Consider the following 21,883-nt stretch of genomic DNA (forward strand, 5'->3'; position numbering starts at 1 on the left):
CAGTGTACTGAATTTAGTCTTGAAAGCAGAAAGCTTTTGAAGCTGAGGGCGCAGTTTGTAGACAGTTGGGGTGACTGCAAAAGGACTGCTGGTTGGGAGCTTAAGACAAACTCGGTGGAGCTTTCACTCAGCAAAGATGTTAGATGGCCTACCATATGCATTTCTCCTCCTCAGAGACAAACTAGTTAACTTGGCCTCTGAGTAGACCAGCTGCAAAGGTCTGCACAGGACTGAGATTTTTCTGGATAATGGAGAGACCAGTTAAAAGGTCATTAGAGCTCCAAAACTTTTTTAAAATTTATTTTTTATTAGCTACACAGGACAGTACAGTGATCTTGACAATTCATACATTTGAATCAAATGGGGTATAATTTCTCATTTTTCTGATTGTACAGGTTGCAGAATCACATTGGTCATACAGTCACCTATACACATACAGCAATAATAAGTGTATTTGATTCTGCCCTTCCAAAACTTTTGAAAAGGGGCATAGAGAAAACACATGATTAATTTTATTGATGCTAGCAATTTTCAGCTCTGTTCCATATAGTTTATGGAACATTCACCTTAAGTTGATTCATTGGCATTTTACCTTTTTGTACAAATGCATCTCTCTATATTTGCTAGATTTGATTTTAAAACCTAAAAATTAGAGCATCTCCACACTTTGTAAAGCCTTCCTCTCCCTTTTCCAGGGTCAGTGTCAACGTCCCCCTTGATTCCATGCTTTGGTCTGTCGTAGGTTGAGTTTGCTAACCAGGCATGCTCGGCACATTCCTTCTGGCTGACACCAAGCTTGGCAGTGTCTTGTACCCTCTGGGCTAGGTTTCAAACCATCCTCACACCAATGAGACTGTCTCATTGGTTATGGCGGGCTGTTGGGTTCTATGAGCTTACGTGCTATGTCTATTTGCTCTTTCTCTTCTTTTTGCTTAATGATATTTGAAGGTGGTTAATAGCCTGTTTTAATTTTCCTTAGGAGCAACTCATGGTTTTATTCTTTTTCTATTTTATAAATTCATTTCTTCTGTTTTTTGTTTTGTTATCAGGGATTAAATCCAGGGGCTCTTAACCACCGAGTCACATCCCTAGCCCTTTTTATATTTTATTTAGAGACAGGGCCTCATTGAGTTGCTTAGGACATCACTAAGTTGCTGAAGCTGGCTTTGAACTAGCGATCCTCCTGCCTCTGCTTTCCGAGTCGCTGGAATAACAGGTGTGTGCCACTGTGTCTGTTAATAACAAGCATTTTGTAGTTCTGGCTTTTGTTATTTGTTACTGTGTTGGTGCTGGGGATGGGACCCAGGGCCTTGTGTGTGGTGGGCCAGCACTCTACCCCTGAGCTATATTTCCACCTTCTTCTGTTCCCTTCACCCCCAGGAGGCTTATTTTGTTGTCCCTTTTATAACGTTTTTGTTAGACATTAAGTTCATTCATTTTCATCTTTTTTTTTTGCTTAGTAATACATATTTAAGGTCTATGAATTTTCCCCTAAGCACTGTTTGTTTTATTACGGTGAGAATTTTTTTTCTAAGCCTTCTTGATCCAAAGATTCAATTGTGAGTGTTTTAGTCGGCTTTTGTGAAGCTGTGACCAAAAGAAACCTGGAAAGAACAACTTTGAGGAGAAAAAGTTTATTTTGGCTCATGGCTTTAGAGGTTCAGCCTATGGTTGGCCAATTCTATAGCTCTGGGGCCTGAGGTGAGCAGAAAATGGTGGCAGAAGGGTGTGGCAGACAAAGCGGTTCAGGGAATGACAACCAGGAAGCAGGGAGAGCTCTGCTCTCCAGAGACAAAACAAACCCAAAGTCACGCCCCCAGGGACCCACCTCCTCCAGCCACACCCCACCTGCCTACAGTTGCCACCCAGTTAATCCCTATCAGTGGATTAATCCACCACTAGGTTATGGCTTTCATAATCTAATTATTTCACCTTAACATTCTTGCATTGTCTCACACTTGTGCTTTTGGAAGACTCCGCATATCTAAACCATTATAGAGTACTTACTAAATACAAGTTTCCTGGGCCCATCTTGGGCTCACTGGATTGGAATGTCCCAGGAAAGGGACACCCACAATGGTGTGGGTGAACAGGCACCATTCTCCTATGGGTAAGGGACCTTAACACGTATCACAGATGAGTTCTTATAGTGCAAGGATTTTTAAGAAACATACCCAGACCGTGTGCTATTTCAAATGTTCTAATTCGTTTTCTTCTAGATAATCTGTAATACACTTTTGACTAAACAATCATTACATTTCTAGAACACAGCATTATTATTTTTTTTTTTTTGAGGATTTCTTTCTCCCTTTCTTCCCCCGAGGCACTTGGAATAAAGTTCTATTCTGTGTGTTTGGAATATCCCATCCCATAAACTTATTCCCTAGATTTAAGGTCATCCTTGTACTTATATTGTGTCTAGTTTGTCGTGAGTGGAGAGTGGTAAGAATAAAGACCTTTTGTTCTTGTTACCATTTTGAATATGTGTTTTCTGCAGTTTTTCTTTATGAAGTTGGGTGCTATTTTTATAAATATTTATCCATAACATTTAGATTTTCATTGCCTGTTTGTTTGGTATGTCTCTACTGCTACTTTTTGAATTTATCTCTTACCTGAATAAGGTAAGTTTTAAAATGTTCTTCGATGGGTTATGAATTAATGTTATTCAAATAGTCAGTTTCCCCCCACTTATCAATGGTATGGGTGAACAGGCACCATTCTCCTCATCTGCCCAGCCCCTGATGATTGGCAGATGCACCCCTTGCTTATCACCCATCCCACCTACTAGCTGTTCTTAATTTCTTGTGCATTGCTCCAAAATGTCTTTATGCACTTATAAACAAATGAGAATATAGATACATTTTTTCTACTTGAGTTCTTCCCTCCATTTTCATAATATCCTCAATAACAAACAAGACACTCTTTATATTTACCTGTTTATCATTTATTGGATATAATATTCTTAACAATGACTTTTTATTGAAATAGCAAGTTGTGTTTACCTGTAGATCCCCAATATGAGAAACGTTTACAAAAACAACAGAATGTAACATAAAAAGGTATGTGAACAAATTAGCAAACCAAAGCATTATAAATGGTTGAAGCACTACAGAATGACTGTGCTGGTTGATGTAGCTGTAACTCTAATCTGTACTGTGCTAAACAGCCTGTGGTCAAATTAAAGAATGGCCTTTCAGCTGCCACATGCCTTCAGACACAGGCTTCCTGACCACCTGCCAATTTGACCCTATAGAAGGAGCTAAGGAGCTGCTAGTTCTGCTCCCACCTGTCCTGCCTTGGAACCTTAGGGGTCCTTGTCTTTCTAACTTGTTTTGCCTGTGGCTGCCCTATGAAGGGACCTGCTCATGACTGAACACAAAAAAGGGATTCTGCTTTTTTGAAAACTAAAATGATCACATGATATTTATTCTTTTGTTTGAATTTAAATATGCTAAATTGACTAAAAAATTTTCTTTGAGAGTTACAGAGAACATAGAACATACTTCTTGAAGAGGATGTGGAAAAATCAGGGTGAGTTACAGGGCCTCCAGCCTGGGGAAACCGAAGCAGTTTGAGAAGTCCTTTGTTCAATCTTTTGGCTGTCACTCTCCATTACCAAGGATTTTAACAGGCTCTATGCAGTATTTCTTTTAGTTTTTCTCATATGAAACAGGTTTATAATGACTGGATATGAAGCTTCCAGTACCGTCCCAGAAGTAAAGGGGGGTTTCCTTTACAAGAGGCAGGGAAGAGGCACATGCTCATGTGGGTAAATGGCTTGTGGAAATAATCTTCACTGTACAGAAATGGTTCTGAGCATGCGGCTCACAAATCTTAGTGTTATGTATTTCACTATTGGAATTTTCAAACAAGTTTAAAAGTAGTACCTGTTGATGGGAACTTTGGAGTGACTCAGAGAATTTTGCATGCATAGCTAAATTGATTTTTCTATGTCCAACTGCCCCTTCTCATTAGAACAAGGCATGGGGCGGGAGGTCACTGTGATTGATGTGCTTGCAGGAGGGACTCTGCAGGGGTCTTGGGTGCTGGCGGGGTCGCTCTGAGCTGTGATTCTGGAGAATGTTGGGCTTTGGATGTCCAGTAGGTGGACCCCATGGGGCTGCCATACACTGCAACAGATGCCACTCAGGCTGATCTGAAGTAGTGACTTCACTGCTGGGATTGGAGGGCCCTTGACACTGAGTTTGGCCCAAGTTAGGCACTTGTCTGGTGACAAGGAAAGGCAAACAGATTTGAGCTTCTGGCTTACTGTGTCCAGGTGAGAGGATGCTGATGACACATGGGGAGTAACTGGCAGCATGGGTATGGAGGAGAGGAGATGATACCTGCAGTGTCCCCCAGAGTCAGTCACTGTGTGTGTGAGACTTCCAGCCTAAGTGACTTCTGGGAGGGCTGGTGGAACATTCATCTGGGTCACTTGCATGTGGCTAGAGCCATTGTGAGAGCAGTGAGGAGGGTTCTGCAGAGTAAGTCTGCCCTGGACTCTAGCAAAGCTTAAGAATGAAATGGGTCTCACTAGGAGAGTCTGCAAGAGATCAGGGTGCATGAGGACAGTCTGGCCCAGCTTCCCAAGCATCATGCATTCCCCATCATCGGGGTCCCCTTGGCTGGGAGTGCTTGGTAAGCACCAGTGGAGTGGCTGGAGGAGGCGCAGGCATGACAGTGGGGGTCAGCACCATGGGGGATCTCTAATCTCTGGTGCAGATCAGAGTCTTAGCAATTTTGGGGAATGTGCTGATTTGATAGAGAACAAAGCCTGTAGTTTTAGCCTGAGAATTCCGGATAAAGTTAAAAAGGCATAATAATGTCCCCTTGGAGACTAGTCAGGAATATTTATTCCCATACAGTTTAATTTGTTGCTTTGCGGTCTCTCTGGTGTCATCTATATGTGTACGCTGGGGAAGTCCCACTGGGACAAGGGACCTGCGTGTGAACATGTTGACAATGGACAGCACCAGGCATTGTTCCTCTGGTTCAATGTGTTGGGAAAACAAGAACATTTTAGCAGATAAACGGAATGCCTGGAAGGTTGGCCATGCACCTCTCCGTGGAGTGGGGGCCCTGTAACCTGCAGCTGTGGTTGGATACAGGAAGAAAGGTGAGTGGCCTTCCAGCCTGCTTTTGAGTTTAGGCACTGAACTTTCTCAGTAATGGTTTTATAAAACTCAAAACAACTGTGTCATTTGTCCCTATGAAGTAGTTTAAAGAATAGTCATATTGCCACTAAAATAGAAGTACTAATTTTTGTTCCCATTGTTTATAAAAAGTGAGAGAAAACCCCTTCCCACCAAGAAAAAACAACCCTAGTTATTGGTTCCTAAGTTACATTAAAATGGAAGTTATTGCTAAATATGCTTTATTTGATAAATAGTGAATTTTGAAAGTATTCCTTTAATATTATCTGTGTATTATAAGGCATTATTAGGCTTAAATATATTCTTATTCAGAAATAATTTGCATGGCTCTATAAAAGCAATTAGTATTTAGAGATAAAATTGTGTCATCAGCCATAACCACAAAGTGGCCATTGATGACATGGCAGATGATCAGTTTTAACCTCCTTTAATACCAAATTCTTCCTGGTTTTCTGGAACAAAAGCACAGTAATTACAGTTCAGAAAGAACAAAAACAGAAAAGGCAGTTCCTATCCTCCCTGTTCCGTGCAGTAGGAGGGTGAAAGTGCCGGAGCTGAGGCGTGGGCGAGAAGGCGGCAACGTCCACACCAGGAAATTCTGTAAACTTTTCAATAGTGTGTGTTTTGGCCTTGACACAATTACTAAATGTAACATCAGTTAGTTACAATAATTCTGTATGTATCTCATCCACAGTAATATCATCTAACATGGCTCTACTTTTTAAAGAAAATAACTGCATCTGTTTATAAAAACATATGCATGCTGCAAGAGTTTGAATGTCTTTGAGTTGGGTTACCTTTTGTGTGTTTGTGACATAGATTTATTTATTCATAGTCATGAATACCACGTTGCCTAGATATATGGGGGGAACATTGGCAAAGTTAAATGTAGTTTCTTTTTCTGGAAGGCAAACCAAGATTCCTGGTATGTATTTTTCTTTCTGCTTCAAGGCATAGGAAAACCATTGAAATGACCCTAAAAGAAGTCTCATCATGAAACACTCAGTGAATTACGGAACTGCTGTCAATTGCCTTCTAATGTGAAAACTAGTCATTCATGATCTCACAGAAGACGGTGAGGGCCAGAATGGCATTTTGCCTTATCTGAGTATTTTTGTATTTTTCATGCTATTAGATCCAGGCATCTTAAACATCCTAGGAAATGAGACACTGGGAGAGTGAAATGTTTGGAGGGGCTGCTTGCCCCAGCTAGCCTTTGGTGAAAATACGGGGTTAGGAAATTGGTTTCCTGATCATACCTTGTGATGCTCAACAGGTAGGTGCAAATGTTTATGATTCCAGCTGCCTAGCTGAGAAAATAGGGTGCCCCCGAGAGAACTTGATGGTCACTTGTGGTTCTTTGTCTGCTGTCCTTATTAATACGTAGTGGACAATCTGTGCCAATGAGCAAGGCATTCCATTTAGTAGTTGTTTCTGCCTAATTTTTAATAAGTTGAACCTTGCAGTAAAAGGAGATTTTTATCTAAAGAATTGATTGACTAGATCTGGTTACTAGTTCACATCTGAAAAGAATTATGGTCCCATGGAAAGCCTCATCTATCTGTCTGAACACAGGGTCATCATATTACAGTCGAGAAGACAAGGTGGTAATTTGCTTAGCTCCAAACAGCACAGGGAGATGGTGGTTTGCAGTGCTGGGGCGGTGGCTTTCTTGTAGAAACACCACCGTTCCCAATCTAAATAATGTGCTGATGCCAGAACTGCATAAAGAGCAGCCAGAGAAAGAAGTTCTTGATGTTTCTATAAAGAAAACCTTGAGCAATCCTGCAGGCTTCTTTCTTGTTTGTTTTCCAAAGGGGCCCATGGCAGCTCAGCTCAAGGTCAAGTTCCTGCCTGGCCTAGTGTTCCAGGCTCTGTCCTGGTGTGGCCACATCTCAAAATTCCTGTCTGCAACCCAGGTTCTCTCCAAAGCTTCCTGGCCCCAAACCAGGTCATTCACTATTCCAAAGTCCAGCTGCTAGGGGCTTGTCAGCGTGTAGGCACCGAGGGCCTCACTGAAGGCTAAGTGCAGCCCTGGCCTGCGGATTTCAGAACATCACTCGAGGTTCTACCAGGGGTCCTGAGTTGTGTCTGGTACCATTAACACAGTCGTGGGGAATTAGCAACTGCTTTCTAATAAAGCCTGATCAGAAAGTAAACATCTGGTCCAGAATCCCATCAAGCAGGATATTTCAAGTTCACTAAAATATTAAAAGCACAACAAGCCTTCCTTCCATGGAAAACTCAGTGATGGTAAAAATGCCTAGTACAGTGCACTGCACTGCAATAAACATTCTGCATAAATTAATAATTTACAAGTACCTGAGCGAATACACAGAGCACCATAGCACAGCACCGACGGCAGTAGCTCAAAGTTCTTGAAATAATGGTGTTTTAAACATATTAAAAAAAAATTCTAAAAGTTGGTACAAAAAGTCTCTCCACATGGAGTTGAAAGATAGTGCAAACTTCTGTCTTCACTGTTGAACGAAGGTGTCAACTTGCTCCTCACTGAGGATAGGCGCTGTGGGTGGGTCTGGGCACGTGGTGTGGATACTTAGGAGCAGGTCTGAATTAAAAGCAGTGAAGAGGAGAAAGCAAAGTTGTAGTTAGAGGTCTTGAACAGTTTCTGCAGACATGGAGATGTGGGGTGGGAGAAGTCTTTTCCTACACTCCTAGGTCTGGGGACACTCTTGCTTTGGGCAGGAGTGTCAGACCCCATCAGGGACTTTTCTAGAGCTTCAGAACTCCCAGTGGTTTACAACAGGTGCCACCAGAGGAGCCCTCTCCAAGGATACCCCTCTCATGCTCCAGTTGATTCTGAAACAGCACCGTCCAACAGAAAAAAAAAAAAGGGTGTGAGCCACTTAAGTAACGTTTTCTAGTAGCCACATGAAAAAAGCAAAGAAATAAATGAAATTTATTATTAACATTAGTTTAATCTAACTCAATCTATGTAGAGTATCATTTCAAAACAGGTCATAAAGTTGAGAGAATTGGCATTTTAGAGGAACTAAGACTTCAACATTCAGCAGGTGTTTACACTGACAGCAGAGTTTGACTTTTGACCAGTCACAAATGCCCAGTGGCGACTGGGTTGAACAGAGCAGTAGATAACCAGAGCAAAAGTAGGGCACATGGGATCCCTCCAAAATTAATGTGCAGGGTTGGGGTTGTGGCTCAGTGGAAGAGCGCTTGCCTGCATGTGAGAGGCACTGGGTTCAATTCTCAGCACCACGTATAAATAAAAGAAAGGTCCATTGACAATTAAAAAAATTTTTTTTAAACGATGTGCAGGACAAGATTAAATAGGCTTGCCTTGCTCTCAGTGACAACAGAGGCAAGACAGTCCACTGCTTGAGGGCATTTAAATGAGGAGCCTTTCCTTCATCAAGTCCAGGTAAAGTAGTATTTTACTTTAAACAGAATAAGGAAAGTGACTTTAAGATCAACACATGAACCACAATGAAATAACTAGGATGCTATGCAGTCTTCCCGTGTTTCTGCAGTTGGGAATTGTACTGACCCTTTGACCGGCTTTATCTCTGAGATTTATTAGGCAGCTATTTCTTCCACAGGCCAAAAATTCTTCCCAAGAGCTGTAATGAAATCACTAGTGTGTCCTCCCCTCTGGAGAGAGGAATTACTGAGCACAGGGCCCAGTCAACAGTACCATTGGTTCTTTTGAGCTTGAAAAGCAAGGGTCCTGCCAAGGGGCACACAGAGGAGCCCTGGGCCTCTGTGTGCTAGTCAGCGTTGGACAACTCGCCAGGGGCTGGGGAGCCACGCTGCAGTGTTTGACCATTTCCTTGGTGTAAATGCTCCCACTGTGGCTGATTCCAAGCTACCATCATCTTGTCACCAAACATGGAAGAGCTACGAGGGACCACCCTGTCGTCAGATGTCTGCAACCCCAGTGGCGCAATTAGAGCAAAGGCAGTAAAAAAGAAGTAGAAGGGATGTTCTCAGAGTTCACTGCCTGTGATTTCCCTCGAGTTTATACACACTTTCAACGGTAAGTATATATAATGCTTAACAGTGACCTGTTTAACACCTACCTTGCAAAATTTCAGCACATTTAATAGCCGTCACCAACCAGCTTGAGCCAGCTCCAAGTGTTGACGTCCCTGGCCTTCGCTGAAAGTGACCTGGCAATGCCTGCTCTGGTGACTCATGCTGACTGCTGCCTATTTTTGTCACCATTTCCTACCATTCCCAGTTGGTTGGACTACAGGAAGCATGGCCTTGCCTACCACACTTGTCCTGCCTTAGTTGCTTTAGCTGCCTTCCCCCGTTTGAGGGAGAGAGAGAGAGACCCCTACCTGGTAGGTGCAGGGCGGAGCCCTGGCTCCTGCTGTCCTGGGTTTCTGGAGGCATTGGTGAGCCGAGTTGTCCTGCTCAGAGGATCAGCAGGCAGAGGCTTCTGAGGAGGGTTGGGCTTCCGAATGCCCTGCAATAAACGTAAGATTACATGGGGTCTCTCAGCTCCATGACCAGACATGGGCTTCAGGAGTGTCGGAGGCCCCAGGAAAGTGGGTTTTGAGAATGGCAAGTTGCTGTGTGGGGGTTTCATTTGTGGACTAGAGTCTTCTCACCAGAATTTTCTCTAACATTTAAAAGATGACTCAGACTCGTGTAGTTACAAACATTGAAACATGGGTCCTCTGCTCCCATGGTACTCACAAGCCTTGGGCATTAGTTGACGTTGGGGTTCTCTGCCAGTGCTCCCCAGGGGATGCACACTTGCCTGTGCCTTCAGGTGGCTCTTTGATTTATAAAAGCCCCAAATGAGAAGCTGGTGGAAGTCTCTGAGGCATCTCACTGATCCCTTCATGGCTTCAGAATGACATCGTAGGACTGGCTCCACGCTGGCTGGGCTGAGTGAGGATGACCCTCTTTGCCCCTCCACGTGCCAGTCTGGACTGCGTGGTGCCATGGCCTGGAGTTCTTCCACCCACATACTTTTAGTGGTGTTCAGAAAACTGATGTAATTTGAGGGACAAGTAAAGCTCTCTGAGGAAGCTGAGGGGAGGTAAGCCTTGACCAGGGGCTGGTGCCTTCACCTAGAGGTGGCAGGCAGAGCATGAACGTGGGGGCTGTCTTACAGGGGGTTTTAGCTGAAGACCAGCGCATCTGGGATTTGTGCAAATTTCTTCCTCTGAAAATGGGAGGAAACAAGACCTATTGCAGAGCATAAGTTGTGAGGACTGACTCATAATGCATAGGAAGTTCCCAACACAAGGACAGTGCTATCAGCATTCCCTCATGCCACAGCTTTTAAAAAGCTTAATGGAGATATGAGAAGAGCAATGGAAAGTATAATAGCACAACCTCAAGTCGTGTCTTTTCATGGGGCTCCACCCTTGGCCACCCCCAGGAGGGGGTGGGACAGTAAGTGCCATATGCAACTCCCCGCTGGGGTCCAGGGAACTGGGAGATATCAAGGTAGAGTCTGCTTTGGGCCACTCATGAATGCATAGAAGTTCTATAGGAAATGGTGCTGGGACCTTCAGAGAGAGAGCAGTCTAACAAAAAGATCTAGTGCACTGGGAAGTTGAGGCTGGAGGATGGGTTGATCCCAGCCTGGGCAACATGGAAGACACTGTCTCAAAAAACAAAATCCAAAATTATGGCATTTGCAGGTAAATGGATGGAGTTGAAGAATATCATGGGCGGGGATCCAACATGGCCGCCGGCGAGGAAGCAGCGATTCCAATGTCTCCACATTAACGGGATCAGAAAGACCCTTTGGAACAGCGGCAGTCTACCTACCGAGGAACTTCTAGCAAAATTCCGTTAAGAGGGGACCTGCCGGGAATTGGTAGGTTTATTAGAAGTGTCAGTTTGTGGCCGCCGGGACTCGGGGCCCGGGGAGGGGCTGTCGCCTCACTGGCCCCGGGCGCCGCTGGAGCCGCAAGCCCGAGAGACACGGAGCGGGCTGCGGCGCGGCCAGAAGCCGGGAACGCCGGGGGTGGAGAGAGCGGCCGGGGCGGAGCGAGGCGCGGGAACCGGAGGCTCTGAGACACCGGAGGGAGCGGAGCGAGCGCCCCGCCATCATCCCGAAATAGCGAGAAGAGGAAGTGAGTAAGCCGCTCCGCGCCCCGCGGCTGAAACAACTGATCAGCCCTTCTCATCATACGGAGGTAAATGCCTACCGAGCCTTCATAAGTAGTGGCCACAGGTTCCAAACAGGGCTTGAGAGAGACAGTAAAGACCCACCCGTTGCATTGGTCGCCCGGCAAAGGGAAACGAACTGTTGCCATTTGCAAGAGACACCACTATGGCAGAGAACTGACGTCACCAGACTGCGGTGGAGGAGATAACTTCATTGAAACCTGCTGCTACAGGTGTGTAATCCCCTAGCCTTCCCTCTCCACACATCGGGGAAACCTTAAAGGCCCCTCCCAGTTCTCCCGTGAGTGCTACAGCCAGCCCGAGGGAAACAGAGGTGGTACGGGACCCGCGGCGCGGGACTACCGATCCCACCAGGGCTGACAGGTCTCTTGCACCAGCTACGGGGGAGTGGCTACCGGAGTGAAAGTAAAATTCGCTGAGGATTCTCAGCCCCAAGCTCTACAAACTTAGGGTCTCAGGGAATGGCAAACTGGAAGAGTGAGCCCAGTCGTTCATGAAAACAGGGCTCCCGGGAGCAGCAGACCTGGCGTGTAGCCAGTATTGTGATGAGCGGCACCTGTGAGAGGGGCCTGGCTAGAGGAAAAGTGGGAAGTGACTAGACACAAGAGGAGGCCCTAGGCACTCAGGATTGGAGACTCGCCCAGTCTGGGAGGAGCTGCTGCACAGTGATTGGTTCCCGCATATTGACAGGAGAAACTTGGCCTGGTGGGCACAGTGCCACCTACTGGAAGAGAAGTTAATCAAACTCTAAGACTGCATTTATTAGTTTTTTCTTTCTTTGATTTGGGTTTTTCTTTCATCTTCATTTTTCTATCTCGTTTTTTTTTCTAATTTTAATTTTAATTTTTTTAATTATTATTTTTTAAATTTTTTTTTCTTTTTTTAGTTCCTCTTTCTTTCGTCTTTTCATTTTTCTTATCCCCCCTTCCTTGAATTCTACCTGCCTACTCTCATTCTCTTTAGTGACTTCTTCCCTTCCCTTCTAATACCTTTCCTCCCAAGCATCAAATAAATTTATAGGAGTAACTCAGCAGTCAAACAGAACAAGAAGCAACATGAGCAGCTTCAAGAAGCAAGGAAGAAAAGGAGTACAAACAATGCAGGACAGCCTAAATATTCAGGAGGACGTAGAGTCATCAGAAAAATGGTCATATAAAGACCTCAAGGAACACCTTAGACAGATGGAATGGAACCTTAAAGAGGATACAAGACAGCAAATTCAAGCAGCAAAAGAACACATTGAGAATGAATTACATAAAGATGCTTAACTTCTTCTTTTAGCTGTTTATCAGGAGATAGAGATTATAAAAAAGAATCAAACAATAATTCTAGAAATGAAGGAAACGATAAACCAAATTAAAAACTCAATTGAGAGTATCACTAACAGAGTGGAGCAAGTAGAAGCCAGAAGTCAGATAATGAAGACAAAATATATCATCTTGAAAAGAGTCTAGCCAACTCAGAAAGGCTGGTAAAAAATCACGAGAAAAACATCCAAGAGTTATGGGATAACATAAAAAAACCAAACTTACGAGTCATCGGGATAGAAGAAGGTACAGAGATTCAAACGAAGGGAATGAGTAATCTGCTGAATGAAATAATTACAGAAAACTTTCCAGAAATAAAAAAGGAAACAGATATACAAATTGAAGATGCATACAGGACACCGAGCACACAAAATCACAGTAGACCAACGCCAAGACACATTGTTATGAAGATATCCAATATACAGAACAAAGAGAAAATATTAAAAGCTACAAGAGAAAGGAGGCAGATTACATTCAGGGGTAAACCAATAAGGTTAACAACGGATTTTTCATCACAGACACTGAAAGCAAGAAGGTCATGGAACAATGTATTTCAAACACTGAAAGACAATGGATGCCAACCAAGAATTCTGTATCCAGCAAAATTAAGCTTCAGGTATGACAACGAAATAAAGATCTTTCACGATAAACAAAAGTTAAAAGAATTTGCAGCCAGAAAACCAGCATTGCAAAGCATCTTGAGCAAAACACTACACGAGGAAGAAATGAAAAACAATAACCAAAACCATCAGTGGGAAGTGCCTCGGTAAAGACAGAGGGCGAGGGGAAAGATAATCATGGAGAAACAAACTAAATTTTTTTAAAAAAGGATAAACAATCAAACATGGATGGAAGTTCAAACCATATATCAATAGTAACTCTGAATGTTAATGGCTTAAACTCTCCAATAAAGCGACATAGGCTGGTATCATGGATTAAAAAAACAAGTCCAACAATATGCTGCCTCCAGGAGACACATCTGATTGGAAAAGACATACACAGGCTGAAGGTGAAAGGATGGGAAAAAATATACCACGCACACGGTCCTCGTAAGCAAGCAGGGGTGGCCATCCTCATATCGAATAAAATCGACTTCAAGACTAAGTTAATCAAAAGGGATAAAGAAGGACATTATATACTGTTAAAAGGAACCATTCACCAACAAGACATAACAATTATCAATATTTATGCACCAAATAATGGTGCTGCGACATTCATAAAACAAATTCTCCTCAAGTTCAAGAATCAAATAGACCACAACACAATAATTATGGGTGACTTCAACACACCTCTCTCACCATTGGACAGATCCTCCAAACAAAAGTTGAATAAAGAAACTATAGAACTCAATACCACAATCAATAACCTAGACTTAACTGACATATATAGAATATATCAACCATCATCAAATGGATATACTTTTTTCTCAGCAGCACATGGATCCTTCTCAAAAATAGACCATATATTATGCCATAGGGTAACCCTCAGTAAATATAAAGGGGTGGAGATAATACCATGCATTTTATCTGATCATAATGGAATGAAACTGGAAATCAATGATAAAAGAAGGAAGGAAAAATCCTACATCACATGGAAAATGAACAATATGTTACTGAATGATCAATGGGTTACAGAAGACATAAAGGAGGAAATCAAAAAATTCTTAGAGATAAATGAAAATACAGACACAACATATCGGAATCTATGGGACACAATGAAAGCAGTTTTAAGAGGAAAATTCATCGCCTGGTGGTCATTCCTCAAAAAAAGAAAAAACCAACAAATAAATGAGCTCACACTTCATCTCAAAGCCCTAGAAAAGGAAGAGCAAATGTAGCAGAAGGCTAGAAATAATTAAAATCAGAGCGGAAATCAATGAAATTGAAACAAAAGAAACTATTGAAAAAATTAACAAAACTAAAAGTTGGTTCTTCGAAAAAATAAATAAGACAGACCTTTAGCCATGCTAACGAAGAGAAGAAGAGAGAGCACTCAAATTACTAACATATGGGATGAAAAAGGCAATATCACAACAGATGCTACAGAAATCCAGAAGACAATTAGAAATTATTTTGAAAACCTATATTCCAATAAAATAGAAGATAGTGAAAAGACATCGATAAATTCCTTAAGTCATATGATTTGCCCAGACTGAGTCAGGAGGATACACACAATTTGAATAGACCAATATCAATGGATGAAACTGAAGAAGCCATCAAAAGACTACCAACCAAGAAAAGCCCAGGACCGGATGGGTATACAGCGGAGTTTTACAAAACCTTTAAAGAAGAATTAATACCAATACTTTTCAAGTTATTGCAGGAAATAGAAAAAGAGGGAGCTCTTCCAAATTCATTCTATGAGGCCAACATCACCCTGATTCCGAAACTAGACAAAGACACCTCAAAGAAAGAAAACTACCGACCAATATCTCTAATGAACCTAGATGCAAAAATCCTCAATAAAATTCTGGCGAATCGAATACAAAAACACATCAAAAAAATTGTGCACCATGATCAAGTAGGATTCATCCCTGGGATGCAAGGATGGTTCAACATACGGAAATCAATAAATGTTATTCACCACATCAATAGACTTAAAGATAAGAACCATATGATCATCTCGATAGATGCAGAGAAAGCATTCGACAAAGTACAGCATCCCTTTATGTTCAAAACATTAGAAAAACTAGGGATAACAAGGTAAGTTCCTGACATTGTAAAAGCTATCTATGCTAAGCCTCAGGCTAGCATCATTCTGAATGGACAAAAGTTGAAGGCATTCCCTCTAAAATCTGGAACAAGACAGGGATGCCCTCTATCACCACTTCTATTCAATTTAGTTCTCGAAGTACTAGCCAGAGCAATTAGACAGACAAAAGAAATTAAAGGCATAAAAATAGGAAAAGAAGAACTTAAATTATCACTATTTGCAGATGACATGATTCTATACCTAGAAGACCTAAAAGGGTCTACAAAAAAACTACTAGAACTAATAAATGAATTCAGCAAAGTGGCAGGATATAAAATCAACACGCATAAATCAAAGGCATTTCTGTATATCAGCGACAAAATTTCTGAAACGGAAATGAGGAAAAACACTCCATTCACAATATCCCCCCAAAAAATAAAATACTTGGGAATCAACCTAACAAAAGAGGTGAAAGATTTATACAATGAAAACTACAGAACCCTAAAGAGAGAAGTAGATGAAGATCTTAGAAGATGGAAAAATATATCCTGTTCATGGATAGGCAGAACTAACATCATCAAAATGGCGACATTACCAAAAGTTCTCTATAGGTTTAATGCAATGCCAATCAAAATCCCAACGGCATTTCTTGTAGAAATTGATAAAGCAATCATGAAATTCATATGGAAAAATAAAAGACCCAGAATAGCAAAAGCAATTCTAAACAGGAAGTGTGAATCAGGTGGTATAGCGATTCCAGATTTCAAACTATATTACAGAGCAATAGTGACAAAAACAGCATGGTACTGGTACCAAAACAGGCGGGTGGACCAATGGTATAGAATAGAGGACACAGAGACTAATCCACAAAGTTACAACTATCTTATATTTGATAAAGGGGCTAAAAGCATGCAATGGAGGAAGGATAGCATCTTCAACAAATGGTGCTGGCAAAACTGGAAATCCATATGCAACAAAATGAAACTGAATCCCTTTCTCTCGCCATGCACAAAAGTTAACTCAAAATGGATCAAGGAGCTTGATATCAAATCAGAGACTCTGCGTCTGATAGAAGAAAAAGTTGGCTCCGATCTACATATTGTGGGGTCGGGCTCCAAATTCCTTAATAGGACACCCATAGCACAAGAGTTAACAACAAGAATCAACAAATGGGACTTACTTAAACTAAAAAGTTTTTTCTCAGCAAGAGAAACAATAAGAGAGGTAAATAGGGAGACTACATCCTGGGAACAAATTTTTACTCCTCACACTTCAGATAGAGCCCTAATATCCAGAGTATACAAAGAACTCAAAAAATTAGACAATAAGATAACAAATAACCCAATCAACAAATGGGCCAAGGACCTGAACAGACACTTCTCAGAGGAGGATATACAATCAATCAACAAGTACATGAAAAAATGCTCACCATCTCTAGCAGTCAGAGAAATGCAAATCAAAACCACCCTAAGGTAGCATTTCACTCCAGTAAGATTGGCAGCCACTATGAAGTCAAACAACAACGAGTGCTGGCGAGGATGTGGAGAAAAGGGTACACTTGTACATTGCTGGTGGGACTGCAAATTGGTAAGGCCAATTTGGAAAGCAGTTTGGAGATTCCTGGGAAAGCTGGGAATGGAACCACCATTTGACCCTGCTATTGCCCTTCTCGGACTATTCCCTGAAGACCTTAAAAGAGCATGCTACAGGGATACTGCCACATCGATGTTCATAGCAGCACAATTCACAATTGCTAGACTGTGGAACCAACCCAGATGCCCCTCAATAGATGAATGGATAAAAAAAATGTGGCATCTATACACAATGGAGTACTATGCAGCAATAAAAAATGACAAAATCATAGAATTTGCAGGGAAATGGACGGCACTAGAGCAGATTATGCTTAGTGAAGCTAGCCAATCCCTAAATACCAAATGTCTTCTTTGATATAATGAGAGTAAATATGAACAGAGCAGGGAGGAAGAGTAGGAGGAAAAGAGTAACATTAATCAGTGACATGAGATGGGAGGGAAAGGGAGAGATGAGGAAAATTGCATGGAAATGAAGGGAGACCCTCATTGCTATACAAAATTACATATAAGAGGTTGTGAGGGGAATGGGAAAATAAACAAGGAGAGAAATGAATTACAGTAGATGGGGTAGAGAGAGGGGAGGGGAGGGGGGATAGTAGGGGATAGGAAAGGTAGCAGAATACAACAATTACTAATAGGGCATTATGTAAAATTGTGGATGTGTAATCGAGGTGATTCTGCAATCTGCATTTGGGGTAAAATTGGGGGTTCATAACCCACTTCAATCTAATGTATGAAATATGATATGTCAAGAGCTTTGTAATGTTGTGAACAACCAATAAAAAAAAAAGAATATCATGTTAAGTGAATTAAGTCAATCCCCTCAAACCAAAGGCCAAATGTTTTCTGATAAGTGGATGCTGATCCATAATGAAAGGGGGCATGGGAGGAATGGAGGTACTTTGAATTGAACAGAGGTCAGTGAGAGGAGGGGAAGGGGCATGGGGGTAGGAAAGATGGTGGAATGAGATGGGCATCGTCACCCTAGGTATGTGTGCATGAATGGCATGTGCAACCAGAGAAATGAAAGTTGTGGTCCATTTTTGCACAATGAATCGAAATGCATTCTGGCATATATAACTAGTTGGAACAATTTAAAAAACTAACCAAACAAAAAACCCACCCCAATCCAAATACCAAAGCACCATCACAGGACTCAGTATTTCATCATCTAGGAACTCTAAAATGACTTGGAAAAATGGCAAGATGATGACGGTTCAGAGGTACCTGGCTCTAACCTGCTGTCCCATGAGATCAAACCAAATCAACAGGTGTGCAGATGCGTATTGAGGTAGTGGTGGGGTCATAGGAACCCTCTTTGCCCCTCCACACAAGCTCAGTACTCCACGTGCCAGTCTGGACTGCTTGGTGCCATGGCCTGGAGTTCTTCCACCCACATACTTTTGGTAGAATATAGCTGTAGGTGATTCCCCAAATACTGGATTTTAGAAGAGAGTACACTGACACCGGGATGGGCCCTGTACTGGGAGGAAGACACCCTTCAGCAGGCTGAAGAGAGTCCAGGACAACAGAGTTTGCCACCTGGCGAACATGAGACCTGAGAGCTGCACCGTGGGCTGTTGTAGGAGAAGAGGTCCCCAGCATTTCCACCAAGTTCATATGGTGCTGTAACAGGGAGCCATCTTCAGAAGGTCTCATGGAATGGACTTAACTGCTTGGGAGGTAAGAAGTCCCTGTATGTTTTACATATCTTGGACCTAACAGCCTCTTCGGTTGCCAACACTGAGAGTCAGTTTAGGTCCAGGGAAAGTGACTGTGATAAAAATCTTTGGAGAATTCTAGACAGTGGGAATTGTGGCCCATGAGGTACAGGGGAGCAGAAGGCATTTCCATTTAAAATTGGTGAGTTGGCCGCCGTGAAACCAGGTGTGCTAAGATTCACAAAGGGGTGGGTCTGGGAGCACTGTGGCTAGGATTGACAGTCTTGGTTCCCATGACATCCCACCCTGGTGCAGATCCCACTGATTTGGTCACTTCTTCCATGCTCAGAAGCATTCAGAGGACACACTGCAATGGCTTGGACATTAGTTACGCCCTGAGCACACTGAGTCTTTGAGTCAAGGGTGTGCAAATCCCATCAGTCTACAGGCTTGGTGTATGAGAGGGGCTAGCAGGAGGCTCCTACTGTCACCAAGCCCCATCCCTGGGTACAAAGACAAAAAAAGCCTTGAGAGTGGATTTAGCCCTTTTATGGATAACCTTACTTTAGCCCCGGGAAGGGCAAGAAGGGGGGAGCTCACCTACAGACCCCCGACTGGTTTGGACAGTGTAGGCTGGAACTGAGAAGGGGCGTTCCCCACTGCGACAGCCTGACCCGCCACCATGCCTGGCGGATTCCAAATTGAGGTCCCAATTTGGAATCTACATTCCAAAGGGTCTACATTTTAAATACCTCAGCAAGGAAAAATATTTGACTTTTTCTTTTGTTTTCCTTTACTATTCTTTTCTTTCATACTTTAATTCTATATACTTTTAAAATTAATTTTTAAAATTCTTTTTCTCTTCTTTCCTTCCCCCTTTTCAAAAAAAATCTATTTTCATTAATGCCTAACAGTTCAGTCTGTTCTATATTATTGCTACCCTTCCCTCACTGTTAGTGGTGGTATAGATGTTGTTGTTAAGAGGTTTTTATTGTTCATTTTAAGTTGTTGCTGGTAGTGGTTTTATCCTCTCAAAGTGGGGCTGAGGATTGAACCCAGTACTTTGAAAATGTTGGTAAGTGCTTGATGCTGAGCTATACCCCAGCCTAGTTGAAAGAAATTGAAACTCACTCTAGCCAAGACCTTGTCCTGCTCAAACCTTGGTGGATATCTCAACTTAAAAAAGGGGTGGGGGCGTGAGACTTCAGTTGCTGTCCCAACCTCAAAGTAGGGCAATCCTGAAGATCCACTACAGGACCATTCACCCCCTTAGAAATAACACAACTGTCATGCCACCTCATCTAGGCTGCTCCCAGACCCTAGCAGACAGCACAGTGGAGGCGTAACTAAGAGTGTACTCACTATACACCACTGTCTGTGTCATATCTGCCTGAACCAGCATATGGACCCCACTCACTGGAGTCCAACAGAGAAAGGTGGTCCCTCAGGTTCTGACACAGTACCACAGTCAAAATTCACCTAAGCTTGCCTAAAAAGCCACAGGCAACCTACAAAACCTACAATGCAAAGTCCCTTTGGAATTAAGCTCAACACTGCACAATAAGCCAACAGCCCAGGGCACATCAAGAAAAAGCTGCTGAGAGCCTCCCATAATAGTGACACTCCATCCTACCAGACTTGCAAAACTCAGCAAAAAACAAGGCAACACGGCTCCTTTCAAATCCATAACTCCCTAGTAACTGAACATGGATACTGAGGTGGATGTAATGCCAAAGAATTAAAAAATTGTTAAAATGATCAATGAATTTAAAGAAGATATGAATAAACAGCTGGAAGGAACTAAGGAAGACAATGGATATGAAGAGCAATTCAATAGATTCTGACAAAGAGCCAAACAGACATCTTGGAAATGAAAAGTCCAATAAGTCGAACAAAAAATTCAGTTGAAAGCTCACTGATAGACTAGTCAACAGAAGAAAGACTATCAGGACTTGAAGACAAGGTGGATGAGCAAGCACTTTGAGACAGTAATAAAAAAAAGTATGAACAGAACACTCAAGATCTCTAGGACAGCATTAAAAGACTGAACTTACAACCCATGAGTTTAGAGGAGAAAGTGGAACTACAGGGGAATGTCATCAAAACCTCAGTGAAATAATGACGAAACATTTCCCAGATCTTGGGAATGATATGGACATCCAGGTGCTATGGTCATTCAGAACCACCAATAGACATGACCAGAAAAGCACCTCTCCGTGACATATAAAAAGCTGCCAAAAATATAGAATGACAAAACAGAATATCAAAGACTACAAGAGTGAAGCTTCAATTCATGTATAAAAGCAGAACTATCAGAATAACACTTATCTCAGCAGAAACTCTAAAGGCCAGGAGGGCATGGGATGGTATATTTCAAGATCTGGAATAAAACAACTGTCAACCTAGACTCCTATCTCCAGTAAAGTTACACTTCAGAAGGGAAGAAGAAATAAAGACCTTTCAACATGAGCATTTGACTGAGAGAACTGTGACCACTAAACCAGAATTGCAGAAGATACTCAAAAGATAGACAAACATAAGGGCATGGAAAATTATAAATCTCACTAGAAGAATAATTAAGCAAGTGAGGAATAGGGAAGACGCGGCTGAGGTTGTGGCTTAGTGGTAGAGTGCTTACCTAGCACATGTGAGGCCCTGGGTTCCATCCTCAGCATTCACATAATAAACAACACCCCCCCCCCCACTAAGACAAATAAGAGAAACAATCCTCAAAACAACAAAAATTAAAACAATGAAATGGCAGGATTTTGTAATTTCTTTAAGAACCCTGAATGTAATGGTCTCAATTCTCCAATTAAAAGATGCAGAACAGTTGGTTGGATGAAAAAAAAACCCCTATTTTTAAGAAATTCATCTCACAGGCAAAAAGATGCATATTAAAAGTAAAAGGATAGAGAATCATATTCCAATCAAATGGAATCCAAGAGCAGGCAGGAGGAGCTATACTTGTATCCAACAAAATATACTTCAAGCCAAAATTGGTCAGAAGAGACAAAAATTGTCACCACATATTGATAAAGGGAATAATCCATCCAATAAGAGATACTTATTTTAAATATATATGCACTGAATGTGAGAGGATGCAATTTTTTTTTTTTTTTTTTTTTTGGTACTGGGGATTGAACCCAGGAGTACTTAACCACTGAGCCACCTACCCAGCCCATTTAAAATACATTCTTTTTGACACAGGGTCTTGCTGAGTTTCTAAGTGCCTCACTAATCTGCTGAGGTGGGCTTTGAACTTGTAATCCTCCTGCCTCAGCCCTCCGAGTTTCTTGGATCACAGGCATGTGCCACTGAGCCTGGTAGGAAGACCCAGT

At 42.2% G+C, this 21,883-nt stretch overlaps 1 protein-coding gene across 1 annotated transcript in view; it reads right to left on the reverse strand.

The window, feature by feature from the left end:
• Positions 1-2,967: 2,967 nt before the first annotated feature.
• Positions 2,968-21,883, reverse strand: part of ADAM12 (ADAM metallopeptidase domain 12) — a 330,028-nt gene continuing 311,112 nt past the window's right edge. The window contains exons 22-23 of the mRNA XM_081267967.1: positions 9,479-9,606; positions 2,968-7,725 (exon numbers count right to left, since the gene is read on the reverse strand). Coding sequence (XP_081124093.1) covers positions 7,665-7,725; positions 9,479-9,606 — 189 coding nt within the window. The 3' untranslated portion in view covers positions 2,968-7,664. The remainder of the gene's footprint in view (positions 7,726-9,478; positions 9,607-21,883) is intronic.

This window comes from Spermophilus citellus (genome assembly GCF_964194105.1).
Source record: "Spermophilus citellus genome assembly, chromosome: 15".
In the NCBI taxonomy this organism is placed as follows: Eukaryota; Metazoa; Chordata; class Mammalia; order Rodentia; family Sciuridae; genus Spermophilus; species Spermophilus citellus.